The 20,599-nt window shown below is 39.3% G+C and overlaps 1 protein-coding gene across 2 annotated transcripts in view; it reads left to right on the forward strand.

Moving 5' to 3' along the window:
* Positions 1 to 20,599, forward strand: part of mgll (monoglyceride lipase) — a 51,888-nt gene that overhangs the window by 19,004 nt on the left and 12,285 nt on the right. For both annotated transcript variants that reach the window (XM_054770142.1, XM_054770135.1), the window contains 4 exons: positions 2,201 to 2,310; positions 6,116 to 6,252; positions 18,707 to 18,817; positions 19,173 to 19,262. In XM_054770142.1, the coding sequence (XP_054626117.1) occupies positions 2,201 to 2,310; positions 6,116 to 6,252; positions 18,707 to 18,817; positions 19,173 to 19,262 (448 nt within the window). The remainder of the gene's footprint in view (positions 1 to 2,200; positions 2,311 to 6,115; positions 6,253 to 18,706; positions 18,818 to 19,172; positions 19,263 to 20,599) is intronic.

Raw genomic sequence — 20,599 nt, forward strand, 5'->3', positions numbered from 1 at the left:
TGGTCCAATATTTGCAAAGTAGTAGTTAAACTTTTCAACTACCTCATTGATATCTGCAATATCATTGGTGTTTCCAACCATAAAATAGTGAGGGTAGTCTGCTTTCTTACTGCTGTTCCTTATAAAATGCCCCAAGTTGCTATAATGTTATTTTTATTCTTATCTAATAATTGACTAATATTCCTTCTTACACACTCTCAAGATTATTGTCGACTTATTTTTATTTAAGTCTTATATGTTTTTTCTGCTTCTTTAGTTTGTTGAATGATGAATGTCCTGTATAATGTTTTCTTCTTCTTACAGGCATTTTTTTAGTCCTTTTGTCATCCATGGCTGGTTGTTTTTCTTTTGCTTCTTGGACTTTTCTTGCCAGGGACGGTTCTTATCATAGAGCTCCATATAAGTGCATAGAGAGTGATCATATGTTCATCCACATCTTTTACATTGTAGACACTCTCCTATCTTTGTTATTCTAGATCTTTCCCGAAAGTGCTGACGCTGTCCTCTGTGTGCAGTCTTTGAAAAGTCTTTTTAGCCTCCACCTGTCTTTTATTATAATGTTCATTGTAAATTGTAAACACTGGAAGATGATCACTGATGTCACTGATTAGCAGGCCACTGATGGTATTGTTATCAAAGTCATTGGTGAATATATTGTCGATAAGGGTGGCACAGTGGTTTGTTATTCTGCTTGGTCTGGTGATTTTAGGATATAAACTCAAACTATACATTGTATCTATGAAGTCATCTATTTCCTTGTTCTTATGTGGATTCAGAAGGTCAATATTGACGTCTCCACACACAAAAATATCCCCCCAAAAAACTGTAAAGGTTGTTTTAATCCAATCCTCGAACGTTCCAATACTTGACCTTGAAATTCTATATAAACAATTTATTAATACATTTTTTCTTTTTTCTTTACAGATTTCAATTGTTATACATTCTAAGATGTTATCAATAGCAAATTACATATTCTTTATCATTTGATCGTTCAGATGTTTGTCCACGTACACAGCAACTCCTCCTCCCCTTGTATTGTTCCTGCTAATGAACCTTCCAGCTCAAAGTCCATACCTTTTGTCAGAATTAATCCAAGTTACCAAGATTGCGATTACTTTGAAGGGTTCCTTGAATTGATTCAAATATTGTCTGATGTTGTTATAGTTTGCATACATGCTTCTGCTGTTTATTCTTCTGTATATGAAGAAGGGGAATACGACCAACTTGCATGCGCACCTCAAACACAACCGTCCTGTCCAATTTTCCCAACTGGGAAAAAAAAGCTGATGCTCGAGGTGCAGCACAGCCTATGTCCTGACCGTCAACGCTTCCTGAGGCGCTTAGTGGGCAAAGTAATTATAAACAAAACAGCACTATAATGGTGCACGCTCACAGTGTTGTTTGCTAGAATAAGCCTTCCTGTTAAGGTCGTGATACCCAATGTTGATTTATTTATTCAAGTGCAATTTTCTTTTCAGAGACTTGATACTCCATGTTATTTATTTGTTTTTGGTTAGGATTGTGATTTAAGTGCAATTTTTACTAAAAGAGAGTGAGAGTCCATTTTATTTACATTGGGTTTTTTTTTTTTGTTTTTTTTGTTTATTATTTTGTTTAATTTACTTTACTTAAAAGCTCTTGACTTTCCAATTACAATGTTAAGTATTGTTACAAAAAATAAATTTTATTGCTTTTGATAAGATGTACTTGCATTATTATGCCATATAATTAATGAAAAAAATGGTCTAAAAAAATTTGCAATAATATCGATTATCGACAATAATTTGTAGGACAATTATCGTCCAGTAAAATTTGTTATCGTGACAGGCCTAAAGACTGCTGTCACACTTGGAGCGGCGCGAACTGGAAGGAAACTATTTCAGAGACGTAGCCCTGGTAGAACTCCACCAGACAATGTAGCCTTACACTGAAAGTCTCATATAAGTTTCACGAGTGTTGTATGTTCTCTTCAAAAGTAAGTAAAATAGGTTTTTGTGATTTTATGGGTCATTCAGTCAATATCAGGGGTGTAGCCAGGAATTATGGGCTTTTGTGGCCCCCGACCGGGAAGCTGCAATGATGTCAGCCTCCCTCTGGGCTCTGTCTGGGCTCTTGTGGCTCCCTCTGGTGGACAGAGGCAGCATTGTAGCACCCCAACAATTGACCCCATTTTTAAATGCATTTTATTCGCTCCTTTCAGGGCGCTGGTGTTCATCGCCCATGGGGCTGGGGAACACTGTGGTCCCTACGACGAGATTGCAGAGAGACTAAAGGAAGAGATGTCCCTGCTGGTCTTCGCACACGACCATGGTGAGCCACTAGTCAGTATGCTGTACTGTTCCGTTCATTCTTGCATATATTTACACCTACACACAACGTCCAGGCACACACACACACACCATGATGTGTGCTTACATTCCAGGAAAACACAGCTAGCTCAGAGACTATGTTCACACTGCAGGTCAATTCCAATTTGTTTTGCTTTTGCGCATGCACGTCACTTTCTAGATGCTTTGCGTTCACATTAACAAATCGCATTTGTTTGGTAATGTGAACAACCACATCAAAAATCAGAATGAAACAAAAAATCCGAATTGGGCATCATACACTACAATGTGAATGTAGCCTTTCTTTGGTAGGCTAGTCCACATTTTTGCTTTTGCCTTATGCTTCATGGTAAGGGTTTAATTTATTGGACATGCGTACAAGTTACATTGGAATGCATCACATATTACAATTCACAGTTCCACATGTCCAAAAGGAGTAGGAAGAAGCAAAGCTTATTTAATCCTACCCCATCCGTTTCACATGAATTGCAATACATTTGTTCACTTCCTGTATTCCAAATACACTCTCTTCGAGTTGAATACATTAAAAAATTAATGGGATAATGTAATTGTGATAAATAGTAGAAAAAATGGTAGTCAATTTCAAATTTAGTCAGATTTCTTGTCATTGTAACTAATTGATTTGACAAGCCTAATAAATAATATGAAAGACATAACAAAACATAGTTTGATAGGTAAGTAATAAGTGAGTAATGACAATAAAAAGAAGAGTAAGTAATAAGTGTGGTAGTGATTAGATATAGCATTGACAAATGAAACAGAACAGAACATAGTTGGATAAAGGGTGAGTACTGGCAATGTACTCACAAAAGAATAAAGAGTAAAAAGTCAGTAGTGAGTGTAGTAGTGGTTAGACATAGCATTCTACGTACACAGTGTTGCAGGACTCTTCTTCCTTGCAAACATCAACTGCTTGTATTGTTTCTTGAAATCGCTCATCTTAGTGCATTGTTTGAGTTTCTTGCTCAATCCGTTCCCGTAATTTGATTCCACATACTGAGATGCTGTGGATTTTTAGCGTTGTTGTCGCGTATAATTGTTTTAAGTTTAAAGTTTCCCTGCGGTCATATTTCTTTTCTCGTGTTGAGAAGAATTGTATTATATTTTTGGGTAGCAGGTTATTGTTTTCTTTATGCATAATTTTAACTGTTTGAAAGTTGACTAGATCGTCAAATTTTAATAATTGTGATTTTAGAAATAGAGGATTTGTATGTTATGGATTATCCCAACTGATCTTTTATGCAGTACCTTCAGCGAATGAAGTGTACTTTTATAGTTACTTACCAATATCTCCAAATAAGAAGTTAGATATGGTAATACCGGAGAGCAATAGAGTATGGAGTGATTTTTGATCGAGGACGAATTTAGCTTTAGCTTTATTCAATATTGATGTATTTCTCGCCATTTTATGTTGTATATTTTGATGTGAGATTTCCAGCACATTTTTTCATCTATAATGGTCCCCAGAAATGTGTTTTTGTTCACCTTTTCGATGTCCACTCCATCAATTTGTATTTGCGTATATATATTCTTTCTGCTATTACCAAATAGCAGTATCTTAGTTTTACTTAGGTTCAGGGATAATCTGTTTTTATCAAAGCATCTTTTTCGTGTAGTCATTTCATCTGTGATGTTTTGTTTAATTAGCTCTTGGTTGCTATGTCCAGAATACAAGGCAGTAGTATTGTCTGCAAATAGTACTAGCTTTAGGTCTTTTGTGGCTTTACAAATGTCATTTATATATAGGTTGAACAGTTACGGTCTCAGTATTGACCCGCACGATATATTTAATGAAGCATGCTGAAGTATATTCTCCCAGCTTCACATATTGCTTCCTGTTAGCGAGTTAGCTTTGAACCCAATTCAACACTAACCCTCTTATCCCATACCGTTCTAATTTTGTAATTAACAATGTTGTGGTTAATTGTATCGAAAGCTTTCTTCAGATCCATAAATAGTGCAGCTGCACACTTTATTTGGTCTATTTTTTTTCCTCTAATTTCAATCAGTGCCATGGAAGTTGAAATGTTAGCTCTGTATTCGTATTGGCTCTCCGCTAGTAATTCATTCTTATTAACACATTTATAGCAGCGCAGTGAAGACTTCAGGGAAGGTGCTGCCGCTTGAGAAAAATAAAAAAAAACATACATCTCTAACCTGTTAAGCTTATATTTCAAGGCAAAATGAACAGATTTTTACTTCCTACAGTGAGAGAGTAAGCAGTCTCCACATAACACGTTCCATAAAATCAGTTTTTTGTGGAGTCGGGTAGGCCCAAACTTGTTGTTATATTCTCTGAGGGGAGGCTTACTATTCCACACTTGAAAACCAGTGCTTTTAGTAAGTTATGTTTTTGTCGTGTTGGACAATCTTGCTCGCTAACAAACGACGATAAAAAAAAACTGAAGCTACAAACAACAAAGTAGCAGCATTCATTCATCGTAGCATTAGTAGCATGCTGGCATGCCTTTAACCACTTAACCACTGCTTAAAGGGAGACAACTATGTTTTTAAGCTAGCCTTCTGATTATTAGCATTAAATACTTTTATTAAATACTTTTATTAGTATTTACAAGTGTTTTTGTCGCTGTTTTACCCCCAGTATAGCTTGGCGTTAACGTCATGCAAGCATGCTACAAGGCTGAAAAAGCTAATAGGGTAAACATTTTAGCCGTGTCAGCATGTTAGCGCTTAGCTTAAAAGAAGAGCGCTAGCATGAATTTAAGCACTTTATTTTGAGCATGTTTGCTCATGAAAGATCAAACAATAGCAAATTTTACCAAAAAAAAAGCAATCTTTATGGTGACGTTGCTATGATTGAGAAGAAAAATGTGCAGAAAGGTTGAAGGCATTGTGAATTATGATAATAACTCACACTCAGAGAAGAAAATAGTGAAGTGGAACAAGCCCCTGCTGACCATTTTGTCATCATTACTGTCAGCACAGTAAAGTTAGCCTTTTATTAAAAGCCTGTCAAACCCAGCTTCCCTTGTCTATTTTACTGCCGAGCAGCATCATTTATTAAAGCCTGCAGCATGCATATACTAAAAACTAAAGCACATTTTAACAGAAGTCTACAACTAGAAAAAAAGCAAACATGCTCCTGCAATCAGTAATCACTGCAACTGCAAATTGATGTTGATTGGCGTGGATTGACAAATGGAGTCTTCTACGCATTAAAAGCGCACAAGATGAAGAAGGTGTCAGATGCACGTGACGTGAATACTTAAGGAGCTCACTGGTGTAACTGGATCAATGGTTCCCATAGCAACTGGCATCACCCCTCAGTTTCTTCTGCTGCATGTGCCTCTCTACCATGTATGCCTGCACACATACCTTCATACATGTCCCTATGAACACTTTTCAGTGTACATATGTACCGCCTTTTCTTATAATAGTAGCTGCACGCTTGCACTATGCAAGATTTTCGACTGACCGTCTGAATGTGACGTGCTGTGTCCTGACTGTGTGTGGCTGCGTGTAGAAAGGACAGTTGAGTTTACTGATGTTGTTTTGGCTTGGTCTGGCCGACAATAGCATATTTTCTTTTTACAATAAAGAGATTGTTGATCGACCACCTCCTCGTCATCCTTTTAACGTCCGGTGCAATTATTGTTGTAAGCCTTCCCTGGAAGAGGTGTTTCCTCGCCTCCGTCACCAAAGTGCCTGTGTGGTGGCACACCTGCTTCACATGTGCTTTGACATGACTTCTGTGAATTGGGGCTACAAAAGTAATATTGACTTGACTTGTTTTTTTACCACCTCAGTCGGCCACGGTCAGAGTGAAGGTGACAGGATGAACATCAAGGACTTCCAGGTGTACATCCGCGACTCACTGCAACACATCGACGTGATGAAGTCTCGCCACCCTGACCTGCCTGTATTCATTGTGGGCCATTCCATGGTAAGAGGCATGTTTTTCTACACTTTAGTGGGGCAACTAGCACATCACATCTTATTTGTTGTGATAAACTCACAATTGTAGCAAATGGGACACGTACAATATAGTGACACTTCCTTTTATTACCAGCCCGTGTTTGGCTGGCTGAGTGACTTGTTACAGTTGTGGTGGATGTACAATTTAAATGGGCCCTGTCCTAATCATTTCAGAGGCTTTTAAAATGTTATTGGTTCCCAATGGGGCACAACCGAACAGTAAGTTTCTTTTACCCAAATACTCCATAAATCTCGAGGTGTTCACAGGGTAAATCTGCATTCTTCTCCTCTCGGCCAAAACGCTCCTATTCCGCAGCCTGCTACCCCACCCACACCTATGCTGTTGCAATTGGTCAGGGGTCGAGGCTCCAGCACCCGCACCCCCACCCCATGCCGCCGCTCAGAGCTGCATAGAGACACACCCCCCTTAACTAGTTATGTGCCCGTGGTGATCAGCAAAGAGTAAAGAAGAATTGGATATTGGATAACATTTGATGAATATTAGAGAATCTGGTGCCAAACTGTGTTTTGTTCACAAACCAGCTGTCTGTGAAGTGTAGAGAGCAGATAAGCAGTGCCGCTTCTCCAGCGGCTTCTCACACTTAAAGGGATAGTTCGGATTTTTTTACATGAAGTTGTATGACATCCCCACCAGCAGTGTAGTCCCATAACAGCAACTTATCCCCCACTTGGTCTCCTAAGTCCAGTTCTGGTCAGATTTCTGTGATGAAGAAGGTAGTTCCGCTTAGTTGCTGGAGACAATTAAGAGTTTGGCTTCTAAAAACAATATGCGTTCAAAAGATTAAAACATTTGCATCACAAAAATGCCTTCTCAAAAACTCAAAACCTCACAAAACGCTCAGCGTTATATCTGTCTCCCGTCGTATCCTTGCGCACTGTTGCTGTGCGTTCATGTGAAAGTGACGAAAGCACTCGCATCTTCTTCCGCTGTGGAACACGTACGTAAACAAGATGGCTGCGGCATTCCGTCGCGGAAGTAGAGCGTCTTCGCGCAGGAATACGGAGGGAGACAAATATATAACGCCAAGCGTTTTGTGACATCAAATTTTTTTGAGAAGTCATTTTTGTGATGTAAATGTTTTGATCTTTTGAATGCATATTGTTTTGAGAAGCCAAAGTCTTTACTTAATTGTCTCCAGCAACGAAGTGGAACTGCGTTCTTCATCACGGAAATGTGTGTAGTGTGATGGTCTGGGGATGTTTTTGCTGCTTCAGGACCTGGAAAACTTGTTGTGATTATTGGAACCATTAATTCTGCTGTCAACCAAAAAATCCTGAAGGAAAATGTCTGGCCATCTGTTCATGACCTCAAGCTGAAACCAACTTGGGTTCTGCAGCAGGACAATGATCCAAAACACACTAGCAAGTCCACCTCAGAATGGCTGGAGAAAATTTAAAAAATTCAGTCCATTACCAATTACGAATTACCAATTACCAGTCCATTACCAATCCTAGTCAAAGCCCTGACCTGAATCCTATTGAGATGCTGTGGCATGACCTTTTAAAAGGTGGTTCATGCTCGAAAACCCTCCAATGTGGCTGAACTACAACAATTCTGCAAAGATAAACGGGCCAAAATCCCTCCACAGCGCTGTAAGAGACTCATTGCAAGTTATTGCAAACGCTTGATGCAGTTGCTGCTGTTAAGGGTGGCCCAACCAGTTTTTAGTTTTAGGGGGCAATCACTTTTTCACCCAGTTTCGATTTTTTTCTTCAATTAAAAACTGCATTTTGTGTTCAGTTGTGTTGTCATCGAGTAATATTGAAATTTGTTTGACAATCTGAAACATTTAAGTGTGACAAACATGTAAAAAAATACGAAATCAGGAAGGGGGCAAACACTTTTTCACACCACTGTATTTTGTGGAAATCTTGTGAAGTTCTCACACCTGACCGTTTAGATTAGGAGATGAGGAGTGGCGTAGAAATGAAACCAGGGATAACACCAACCTCAGAATATTGCACTTCCACATCATGTAGATCAACAGTACAGCATTTTAAACATATACCTACCGGTAAGTCTGAAATGTGTGATGGGGCTCCCACGGAAAGAGGAAACACCTCAAACTTAATGTATGCAGCATTTTATATTGAGCAAGTAACTAATTCCACTTTTGTATACTAAACACAACCTGGATGGGCCCAGTCTGAATACAAATTGAGTTTTTGTTTTGTTTTCATTTGTGTTAGTCTTTTATGTGCCACAGCTGCAGAGGTGTTTCAAGTAACAACACAGAGAAGAAGAAGAAGAAATTAATCCCAGATTTATTTTTCCACTGTGGAGCTTGCATCTTGTTTTATCTCAGGGCATGTTGGATTTTTAAGGGAAAGCAGGTGTTTGCAATAGATAGGAAGAGCTCCCTGGGATAAGGCGGTCTGCAATTAAAAAAAACAAAAAACAAAACACAATACGCTGTCATTTCTTACTGCATTTCCTGGTAAGTTTTACTGGTGTGTTGTAGCCTATCCCAACTAACAGGAATTGGTGCCCTGAATCATGGGAAAGATATAGACAAACAACCAATCACGCTCATATTTCCACTTATGGACAATTAAGAGTCTCCAGTTAAGCCAACATGCATGTTTTTGGAATGTGTGACCTTATGGTATCTCCCACAAGTGAGTACACCCAATTTTATTATATCTCCTCAAGACACAATACTATAGAAAAGCAAACTGAATATATTTTAGAGTGTTCTGTACACAGCTTTTGACCATGTCCATTTGTGCCCAGAGGGTCAATATTTAGTGTGAGCACCAATGTTGTATCTTAATCCTCTTGGCCATAGAATTCACCAGAGCTGCACAGGTTGTTACTGGAATCCTCTTCTGCTCCTCCATGATGACATCACTGGTGGAGCTGGTGGATGTTAGACACCTTGCCCTCCTCCAACTTCCTTCTGCTTGAGGCTGCCCCACAGATGCTCAATTGGGTTCAGGTCTCGAGGAGATATACTTGGCCACTTCATCACCTTCAGCTTCCTCAGCAAGACACTTGAATAGAACCGCATCTTATAGGTGTGGTTGGGCTACTTTAACTGCCATGTGACCCACTCAATGAACCGCAGATTCCCAGTACCAGTAGCACTCATGCAGCCCTAGATGATGACAACACTACCACCACCATGCTTAGGCAAGGCAAAATTATCTTATCTGTGTTGCCAGCTATTTAGACAATACTAGTATACTAGACTACTAGTATTGACTCATTTTCAGTGGACAGTAAATCTAAACTATCTAAACTATACAAGCTGTACATTGACTATTCTAAAGTATATCCAAGTATACTTATGGTATTGCAACCAGTCTGGCATGGGTTTTCTGTATTTCAATCCCATTCCTTTGAAACAGAAGTTGACAAGGCCATATCAACTTCATTGTTACTGCAGTGTTTTAATAACAGGCCTCATATTCTTCCTGCTTCCCACTATTTGTCTGTGCTCTGTATCCTGTTACTGTTATCTCAGTCTGTTTGTATGAATTTCTTTTCATCAGCAGCCAGCATGACGCACAAAGTAGAGGACAATGAAATAAACACCTATGGGGTTCAGCAGAATGTTTGCAGAGATACCGCTGATGTGGTTTTGCCTCACAGAGCTGCTGTTCAGTTCAATTCAAGAACTTTTCATTTAAAGCAGGTGTAGAACCACGCTGTTTATGTATTACAGAGAGCAAACAGAACTACACATTAGCAAACAAGCAAAATACCATCTTCCTTGACCAGTTACAAACAAGAGACACACACGGACGCTGGAGGGAAGAGTAGCATGACGTAATGCATATAGCAATAGCGGTACAGTACAAAAACAAGTATATACAGACATAACCTAAAAAGTTGAAAGCCCTGAGGTTGTGCAATATAAAATTTTACTCCAAATTTCTGGAAAAATAAGGCTCTGTCATTAAACTATTGTCACCAGATGACATCACACAAGACCTCAGTTCAGTCAGCAACAAAGGATTTATCTTTTTATTTGATTTTTTCAGGATTTTTCGCGACACATATTCCAAAATCAGTACAGTGGCCTCAACGGGGAGCTTTGAAGTAGAGGAATATACACACTGTCACTAAACGTTGGGTCTGTCACAATAACGAAGCTTGGCGGACGATTATTGTCCTACAAATTATTGCCAATAAACTATATTGTCAACATTATTTTGAGACCATTTTTCCTTAATGTAATGATAATATATGGCATAATAATGTGAGTACACCATATCAAAAGCAATCAAATTGAATTTCTCAAGAGTAAACATCGTAATTGGAATGTCAAGAGCTTTTAAATAAAATAAATTAAACAAACAACATCATAAAAAAAAAATACAAACACCCCAACGAAAATAAAATAGACTCTTCCGCTTTTGCCAAAAAATTGCACTTAAATAAAAATCACAATCAGTCACAATATTTCCAGTGTCAGTTCTGTTATTGTCTGAATATTGACCAAAAAAAAACAGGGAAATAACCCTGAAATTCTTACATTGTATGTCAATGCAGACGTCAGCTCATTTGGATTGCATTTCCTTGCTTCACTCTTAGCAACATTGTATGGAATTCTCTGTTTACTTTCAATGAGGTGTCATGTTTTGTCAGAGTTTTGAGAAACTATATGTTTTGGATGCAGCAAAATGTTTGTTGTGCACAATGAGGTGTTATACTTTGGGAATCAACTAAAACCTATGTTCCACCGTTGTGTATTATTTATTTGTCTTTGTCACATACCTTTTCATGTCACAAAATGACGATGCGCACGGGCTGAAATTGGCATCAGATTGTGTTTTATACAATGGGCACAAAGAAAGTATTCAACAAAGATTCTTGTGTTTATTCAATAGGTTTGCGGTATATTTTCACATGGCTACGGCTTCAAATCACTGTATGTCATGTGTCTCAAAGTACCCGCACTGCCACTGGTATGCCTGTGAATACTCTCATTCGCTGGTACCCCTTTCAGGAGAACCACCCATTTGCGTCTGCTTGCTTGTTATTCCTCACGACACTCACTAGCGCCAACAAACACGCATGAACATGTCAATTTTGAGAAAATTTGAGTTTGTTTTTTATTTATCATGCGGTTAATTAATTGATTTATTGATTATCGTGACAGGCCTAATCAACGTTAAGATAGACTGTTCGGTAGTTACCTTTATTACTGGCAGTGGTTAACTTACTTTGACACTTACGTGAAGTAAGCTGAAGAAGATTTCCTGTGATGCCATGCAGTCATTCATCAATAAAGTTCCGTCTGTGTGTTTTTTTGTTTGTACCACTATTTACACTTGTACATTGGACAACATACATACTGTATAATTAATCAGTTACATGCGATCACATTCAAGGCTGTCCCAATGTTTTTGTCCTTCTGGTGCCCCTATAACATTCAAGTGTTGCCACAATACTTTTGTCCCATTGGTGTCCCTATACTTTTACAAGCGTCACCATATTTTGTCATTCATCAACGTTATTGTTTTTACCTTTTTTGGCTAACTTATTTTTACACTTGTATGACAGTAACTTCAAACAATTAAAATAAAGATCACATTCGGAGCATTCCAGAAAAAAATACGGTCCACTTGTAGTGTTCCACTGTAATGTAATGCAATGGGAATGTAATTATACACAAATTTGCTTACAGTTGTCCCTCACCACTTCGCGGTTCACTCCATCACGGGTTTTCAAAATGAATTGTTTAAGCAAATTTGACATATTTTTGGCCTATATTAAGCATTTTCAAGCAAAAAATTGCCTAGAGACCGAAAGCATTCAGAAGACGCATATAATACACACATGCAATATTCTACACTGGTCACTAGGTGTCAGTAATGTTACATTCATGAGACAATAGCCACAGCAGGAAGTACGGAGTCCAGAACAAAGCAAAGGACTCTTCCAATGCTAACCTGTGAGTCTATGTTATGTCTTATTTTAGGTCTTAAATGGCTTTCTGTTATATCTAATATACAGGGTAATATGAGTGTAAAGGTGACTATAGGGGTGTTATTTGTCTAGAGGGTTCTAATAATATAAAAAAAACATATTTAGAAGGTCGTAAAGATGTTTTCTAAGCTCTAACTACAAAAATATTCAATTTATAAATAAGAAATCGTAATTCGCGGGAATTCACTTATCACAGTCGGTTCTGGAACCAATTAACCACGACAAACAAGAGATTACTATACTGCTAATATTTATACTACTAATAGTAGTACTGATAAATGTAGCAGTAGCAATGGCTACTATTGTCGTGTACAATTCCTAACTCACTAATCATTCTGATCTTGCCACCTATTGATCAGCCAATCCGAACCATACTGTGTGTGTGCGTGCGTGTGTGTGCATGTGGGTGTGTGCGTGCATGTGTTTGTGTTTTCAATGATTGGCATGCAAGCAAGCAGACCTACGAGTGTGTGCTGTGTGTGTCTTTTCAAAGTGAGAATTTCTGGTGAGAACTACTTAGCTGCTCTTTGCAGCGAGTGAGCAAACCCGTCACTGGGGCCCCAGCCTGATGAATATTCATACAAGTGACAAAGACTGCTCACATAAACAAAAGTTGCAGCTAATTAGTGTCCAGAAAGAGAGAGCTGGAGATTGATTGGTGCAGAGTCATCGTGTTGCACCTACATACTGTATAACCATACTGGTGTCAAATAGGACTGTCAGCTCTACATCTCAGCACGGGTGTATCCCCAGTATCCTGAGGCTTTCTTTACATTGCTCCAATTCTCTTTAGACCCAACACTGCAAAAAAAGAAAAAAAAAACACAGCAGGATGGAAATTCCCACCCACCTCAACAAAAGCCGGATTGTTTTATGATCCTGTTGGCCTCTTGAGTCGTTTTCCCACTGCTCATCAGAACCTCTCACCTACTTTCCTTCCCACTCTTATTAGAGAACTTCCTTTACTATCTGTCACAGTGGAAGCTCTCATCATCTCTCTGCCTCTTTCAATCACCGTCTTTGTTCCATATTTAACTCCCAAAATGCTTTGCTGAAAATATATAGCATCTGATTATGGCTTTTTCTCCTCATTTCATACTGCTTTATGTAAGTCTTTTATGTACAGTATGTATTAATCTTCTATGATGGACACATGGAGGGTTGTGGTATGAGCTGTATTGATGGAGAAAGGAATATTAGGCTGTTTACTGACTATCAAACAGGAAATGACAGTTGAATTTATTGAAGCCAGACGACTTAATTTGCTTTAGTGCAGGGGTGTCCAAAGTCCAGTCCCACAGCTTATGTTTCAGGTGCCCACATCACTACATGTATTGTTTATATTTCATGGGGGGCGTGGGGGGTGCTGTTCTGACAATTGAATTTCAATTGTCAAGCATGGAATTGAAACAGGGGAGTCAAACAACCATCCATCCAAACATCCATCCATCCATTTTCTCACCAGAGCTTTCTTTGGGCGAGAGGCAGGGCACACCCTGGACAGGGCACATATAGACAAGCAACCATTCACACTCACATTCATACCTATGGACAATTTACAATCTCCAGTTAAACTAGTATGCATATTTTCGAGATGTGGGAGGAAAATGGAGTGCCCGAAGAAAACCCACGCAAAGGGAGAACATGCAAACCCCACACAGAGATGCCCAAATGGAGACTCAAACCCACATCTTCCCCATCTCCTGACTGTGTGGCCAACATGCTAACCAATCAGAGATTGCATTCTTTGGCTGCTTTTCCACTGTACTTTACCAACTGGGCTCGGTTGAGGATAAAAGTTGGTTTTTCAATTCAAAATAGAACACTGTGAAACTGAAAACGAGGATTGTACAAACGTGATGAGATTTCTCGTTTGGAGAAAATCTGTCTCATGAGAAAAAGGCAGCCAGAAGTCAGATTGTGAACTATGGCATTGCTACTATGAATGATAATACAGTAATATGGAAGCGACAGTGTCCAAGGCATTATTAGAACCGTGTTGACAAGGCAAGGAAAGGCCAGTTTATTTATAAAGCACAATCCGTACACAAGGTAATTCAATGTGCTTTACCGAAAACAAGGGTAAAATCACATCATAAAATTTAAAAAAAGTTCATTCAATGAAACATAAAATCATTCTAAAATCATGACATAAAATTCAACAAATCATGCCATGAATAATAATATGTGCCTAATAACTAATATGGTCATATTTCCTGGTTCTAGTCAGGACTCAAGCAGCAGCATTCTGGATGTACTGCAGCTGTTTTAAAGCTCGTTTACAGCTTCTTTGAGAAGGCCGTTACAGTAGTCCAGCCTGCTGGAGATAAAGGCATGGGTTAGTATCTCTACACCTGTCTTAATACCTTAAGACCGTTTTTAGGTGGTAAAAAGATGCTGATCTTATTGATTTAATGGGCTGTTATTATTACCCTTAGATTTCTAACCTGATGGTTAGGTTTTAGAGAAAGAGTCTCAAGGTGGATAATCACACTGTCTTTGCTTCTGTGGGCCAAAGACAATGATTTCAGTTTTGTCTGGGTTTAGCTGGAGAAAGTTGTTTTGCATCCACACACTGATCTGTTTGATGCAGTGACAAAGTAAGTCTGCTAGGCCATGTTCTTCATCAGAGCCGTCTCAGTGCTGTGAGGGGGCCTGAAGCCTGATTGGAAAGTATGAAACACATTGTTAGAGAGGGGAAAGTTGGTATTGTTGGTATACAAACTTTTCGAAGACTTTGCAGGTTTGATATGGGCCAATAGTTGTTCAGCACTGTGGCATCAAGACTGCTCTTCTTCAGAAGAGGCTTAATGACAGCAGTTTGTAGGGCTTTTGGAAATGTTTCAGTCTGAAGCGAGATGTTAACTAGATGAGTGAGTTGTGGTAGCAAAGTGTTCAGCACAGACTTTAGAAATCTAGTGGGTAACTCATCAAGGCAGCACGTTGATGGACCCAGACTGCAGATGATCTCTTTGACTGTTTTGTCAATGGCGGGTGTGAAATGTGACAGCTCAAGGTGTTTAGCTGGCTGCAGAATAGTTACTGTATTTGTTTTGTGGAAATTATTGCATTTTTTATACCTTCAACTTTATCATGAAAGAATGTTGCAAATTAATTGCACTTAGATGTAGAAATGACTTGTAAGGACAGTGAAACTGGAGGGTTTGTTAAAAATCTGTTCACTGTAGCAAACAGTACATGAGAGTTGTTACTACAGTTGGTGATGATTTCAGGAAAATAACTACCCCTTGTTCTACACATGGTTTGGTTGAAAGCATGTAGCTTTTCTTTGTAAACCTCATAATGAACCTGGAGCTTTGACTTCTGTGCCGTGACAGACTCTTCTCAATGGTGCCTTTTGCTTACTTTTAACCATTCTAACCTTCACAGGAGCAATAAAACATTTACAACACTTGATGTATACGAGCTCAACAGATCATCAACGTTAGAACATAGCGAGTTTTCAAAACTAATCTTTGCCATAAACTGTGTCCCTGTGCTGTCATTAATGAGTCTTCCCTGAACAACTGCAGACCCAATTGCTGGTTTGGGTGACAAGTCAAAGAAAACACAAAAGTGATCAGATAAAGCAACATCCACAACATTCACATTTGAAATAGCAACACCCTTAGTAATGATCAAATCCAGTGTGTGCCCTCTGCTTGGTGGGTTCAGTGACATGCTGAGTTAGACCAAACATTTCAAGGACAGCAGTGAGTTCTTTAGCATGCCTGTCCTTAACTTAAACTTAAAGCCAGTAGGGGTGCAAATTAAAAGTGAAAGTCAGGAAGTGTTTCTTGCTTGAAGTATCCACCACATGCTCCTGTGCCTCTGCACCTTCGCACTCTGCCACTCCAACTCTGCACTCTGGCGCAGGCGAGCGAGAGTGGCACTTCACCTCCAATTGTACAAAAGCAACGTCCGTCTGATGCCAGTCTGAAAGCTGCATAAACCCCTCCGCAATGCAACAACAGAGCCAAGAAGGCAACACCTCACCTTCCTGGCAAAACCAAGACAGTCTGACTCGCCAAACACACATGAGTGTACAAAGTGTGGTGCACGGGCCACCTGTGGAACGTGGCTCATTGCAGAAATAAACAAAACCCAGCAAAGTAGAAAAATTTAGCAAAAAGGCATAACGTAACTAGAAAAAGCTAAACTGTGCATACTAATAGCTAATATGACAGACAGTACGAATTGCCTGTGAGAAAATACACATCACAAATTCCAATTCTGCAACTATACAGAGTGAAAGATGACATATGAAAGGAAATATTTCATTATGATATGTTATTATTTATTATTATGCATTATCATAACAGTGGTTTATCTGGTCTCAAAAAATGTTGACAATAATAATATCTTTTAGCGTCAATTTGTGGGAAACTAAACACACATTTCAAAACACACCTGCATTGTTTTGTGACTCTGTTTAATAAAAAAGTTTGTCCAGTCATACTATAGCCTCAACTTGGGTTTCTACCCTGTATTTAAACAGGAAATTTGCAAAATCTGCGATTTATACTTCAAAAATTGTTTAAAATGTTTGTAATCACTATTTTAGGTTACTTGGCGGCTCTATATTGTCCATAGGTATGAATGTGAGTGTGAACGGTTGTCTGTTTATAAGTGCCCTGCGATTGACTGGCGACCAGTCCAGGATGTGTCCCGCCTCTCGCCCAAAGTCAGCTCGGATAGGCTCCAGCATACCCCTGTGACCCTATTGAGGATTAAGCAGCACAGAAAATGAATGAATGAATGGAGTCATACAGAATAGGGGTGTCACAAGACACAACCTCACAAGATTAAAATGACGATATTTACTGTTTATAGAAAAGATGTCTCGCAAGAACAAGGCAGCAAGAAGTCTATCAGACTCTGAACTATGGCATCACTACTGTGAATAATAATACAAATAATATGGTAGTGGCAGTGCGCGAGGCAGGACTGGAACCGCACATAAGTGCTTTACGCACACAATAAACTTGGAAATCTCATCGACCTTGGTGTTCTCACCGCCACTCTTCACTTAGCGGGTGCTTTTTTTTTTCATTGGAGTTCAACAGCTTCGACGGTGTTACTGTCCCAGCAGAAGCTGTAGTAATTCTACATTTGATCAAACTTACTAACAAACTTTTGATTTGTCAAATCAAAACACGATTTCTACATAAGACTTCAAAACATGACATTAGCTTTTATTTTGGAAATGCACTACTTTCTGTTTCGGCACTCTAAGCATCATGGGAACCTGTAGTTCTTTTAGCGTAAACATAAAACTAATCTACTGCAATCTGTTTTACTTCTGTCTTTACATAACTACAGATCAGCATGAATTATTAGTAGTAGCAGCTACAACTGCCATCATTATTTTCACTTTTAAAATGTTTAGTTTTGTTTTTTTTTCAATTTGTGAAACAGTGAAAAGCATCATGATTTGGGCATGCATGCAATGTTATAAAACATTTCAAAATGCACCATTGTTTTGTGACTGAGTTTATTCTAAAAAATGTGTTTGCCCTATATTTTGTCATTGTAGTTTTCTTAAAAGTAATGATAAAATACGGTTTTGTCTTGTTCTCGTGACCCAATATCGTGTATATATTGTGACACCCCTAATTTATAATAGTGTTTAATGGACAAATATTAATATGTATTTTAGGTTATCATTATTCTATGACACTCTGCCTCCCCTGACTGCATGTCACTGACCAGGGTCTACTGTATTTACACATTCTTATTCAACAGAAGACTGAGGACAGCAAGAAAATGGACTGCTGCAGCAAAGCAGAGATGATGGCGTATAAGTAGGATAATTTCACAAGAAACTCCAGTAGAGCATCATGATGGATCCAAGGCTGAGATAGTTGCAGGGTTATGGGCATGAAGAAAACAGAGGGAAGGTGCTATTTAGCGTGATAATTACATGCGGAAGAGCAAGAAGAACACGTATATGGAATTACTATAATCATCAGTAGTTATATCAAAGTATGTCATAGCAATCCACAGATGCCATTCAAATATGCTCCCATTGGTTGGTATAATGATGACTGTTGGAGGACAGGTTACGTATACAGGACCCTCCCCCGCCTCCAGCCATATTGACCCCACACAGCACCTTTGGACATAAAATCGTCGTCCCCCATTTTGAATTTGAACACAGCCCCCCACTCCATCTGGACATTTTTTATTTTTATGTTATTTTATTAATTCATAATAATTTTCAGGTCAGGTTAGTTTCAGGTCAGTTTTGCCCCACTTAAGTTACCTATTTACGTCTTTATTTACATTTTTATTTTTGTCTGTTTATACCTGTACTTTTTTTGTAAGTCCTGATTGTCTGTGAGAAATCCAGCAGAGGGCCCATTGTGATCACTCACTTAACTAATTGTATGTTAAAATGTACATACAACATCTGCTACTGTGTCTCTTCCAATATAATGCCTATAGGTTTTTTTGTACACAGGGTGGAGCAATATCCATCCTCATGGCCTGCGAAAGGCCTACTGATTTTGCTGGAGTGGTTCTGATTGCCCCAATGGTACAAATGAACCCAGACTCAGCCACGCCCTTCAAGGTACGCCTTATTTTCCATGCTCCTCATAGATATATAGGTTTTTTATTTTTTTTATTAGCTGGACTTATAGGCAATACTCTTATGTCAAATAGCATTTGTGTTCATTGTAATATTTCTGTTTAATAGTTTTTCACAGTAATTACTATGTTGTTGTCTTAGATTTTAGCTTTCTGTTATTCAGTTGTGCTAAAAAAAAATGGTCAGGTGTGAAAAAAAGCGAAAAACAGGTTAAGTCAGGTTTAAAAATATAGTCTCCAGTCTGCAGGCTGTCCACATATTTCATGGGCCTGTTAAAAATACTGCAATTGCATTTAATCATTTCTTTGTTGTGTTTTTGTGTATTCGCTGTCTCCAGGTTTTCCTGGCCAAGATTCTGAACCATATGCTGCCTAGCTTGAGTCTAGGGTCCATTGAGTCCAAATGGGTCTCACGGGACAAGAAGCAGGTGAGACATAAACAGACGACAGGCCAGACGAATTGTTGTCTGGTGCAGCGATGACATGTACAGACATTGCAACACAATGGATTTGGAAAGGTCTCCTCTGGGTGTATCATTTTGTGCATGTGTCCTGTGGACCTGTGTGACCTAAAGAAAGGAAGAGACCACCCTGAAATGGAAAGCTTTTTATTTCATCAGGATAAAGTAAACAAATATTTACCTCACCCGGATGTTTACCTCACCCAAATGTTTTTCATGATACACTGAAGCCTGAAAGCATACTGTAAATGCTCTAATTATAGTGGAGGTGTTTATTTACCTAAACTGCAAAGAGGATGTCACGATTCAGGTTAGGCCGGAGTTTTGGATCCCAGGATGCAGAGGCAACACACACAGATGTGAACAAAAAGGGTTTAATACTAAAAACACTCCACCGGAGGAAAAAGATCCAACCATACATACCAAAGTAGAAAAGTCCGATAACAAAAAGACACAGAGGATAAGCCAATAAGGGGAAACACAAAGCGCTGCTAGTAAAGTAACAGCAGGGGGAAATAATACTACTAACCAAAGACACAAAACTCTACCAGGTAACAAAGCGCTGCTGAAAACCAAGCAGGCTAGCAAGAAATGTAAAATACGCCACTGCTGAAGAAGCCAAGGATGGGACATATACTGTACACCGGAATGACCAGAAAGTGAAACACACTAATACAAGCATGAAGCAGGCAGTACGGTGTGCAGGCAGAGAGCAAGGAACAATTTGGCGCCGAATGAGTGCTGGCATCCAGCATATGAAGCACATGTGAGTATTTGGTAGCAGATGTGAGCCAACAGCTCCACCTCTGTAGGACAGCATGCACTGCAACGAAACGGCAGATAGGCGGCAGCAGAGCGACAACACAGAACATGACAGTATCCCACCCTTTTTTATATAAGACTCCCCATGGCGGCATACCTGGCTTATTGTGAAGGAGATATACAGGAGCGGGACAGCCAGGAGCGCTCCTCAGGTCCATATCTCTTCCAGTCGACCAGATACTGCACACCCCTACTCCTTCTTCTTGAGTACAGGATGGCCTTCACTGTGTATGCTGGCAGACCCATCGATCACGCACGGTGGATGTGGAGGCTTAGCTGGTGGGCACACAGGACTGGAGGTGACCGGTTTAAGCAGTGAAACGTGGAAAACTGGTTGGACTTTAAGCAACGGTAGCAACTTGAGCTTGACAGCAAATGTGCACGAATCTAGGTGCCAGCTGCTTGCCAGTCTTTACCAAGGGTAAGTCACAAGATGAGAGCCACACCTTCTGGCCCGGCTGGCAGTCTGCAGAACAAGGCCG

The sequence above is a fragment of the Dunckerocampus dactyliophorus genome, chromosome 1, assembly GCF_027744805.1.
Source record: "Dunckerocampus dactyliophorus isolate RoL2022-P2 chromosome 1, RoL_Ddac_1.1, whole genome shotgun sequence".
NCBI classification, from domain to species: Eukaryota; Metazoa; Chordata; class Actinopteri; order Syngnathiformes; family Syngnathidae; genus Dunckerocampus; species Dunckerocampus dactyliophorus.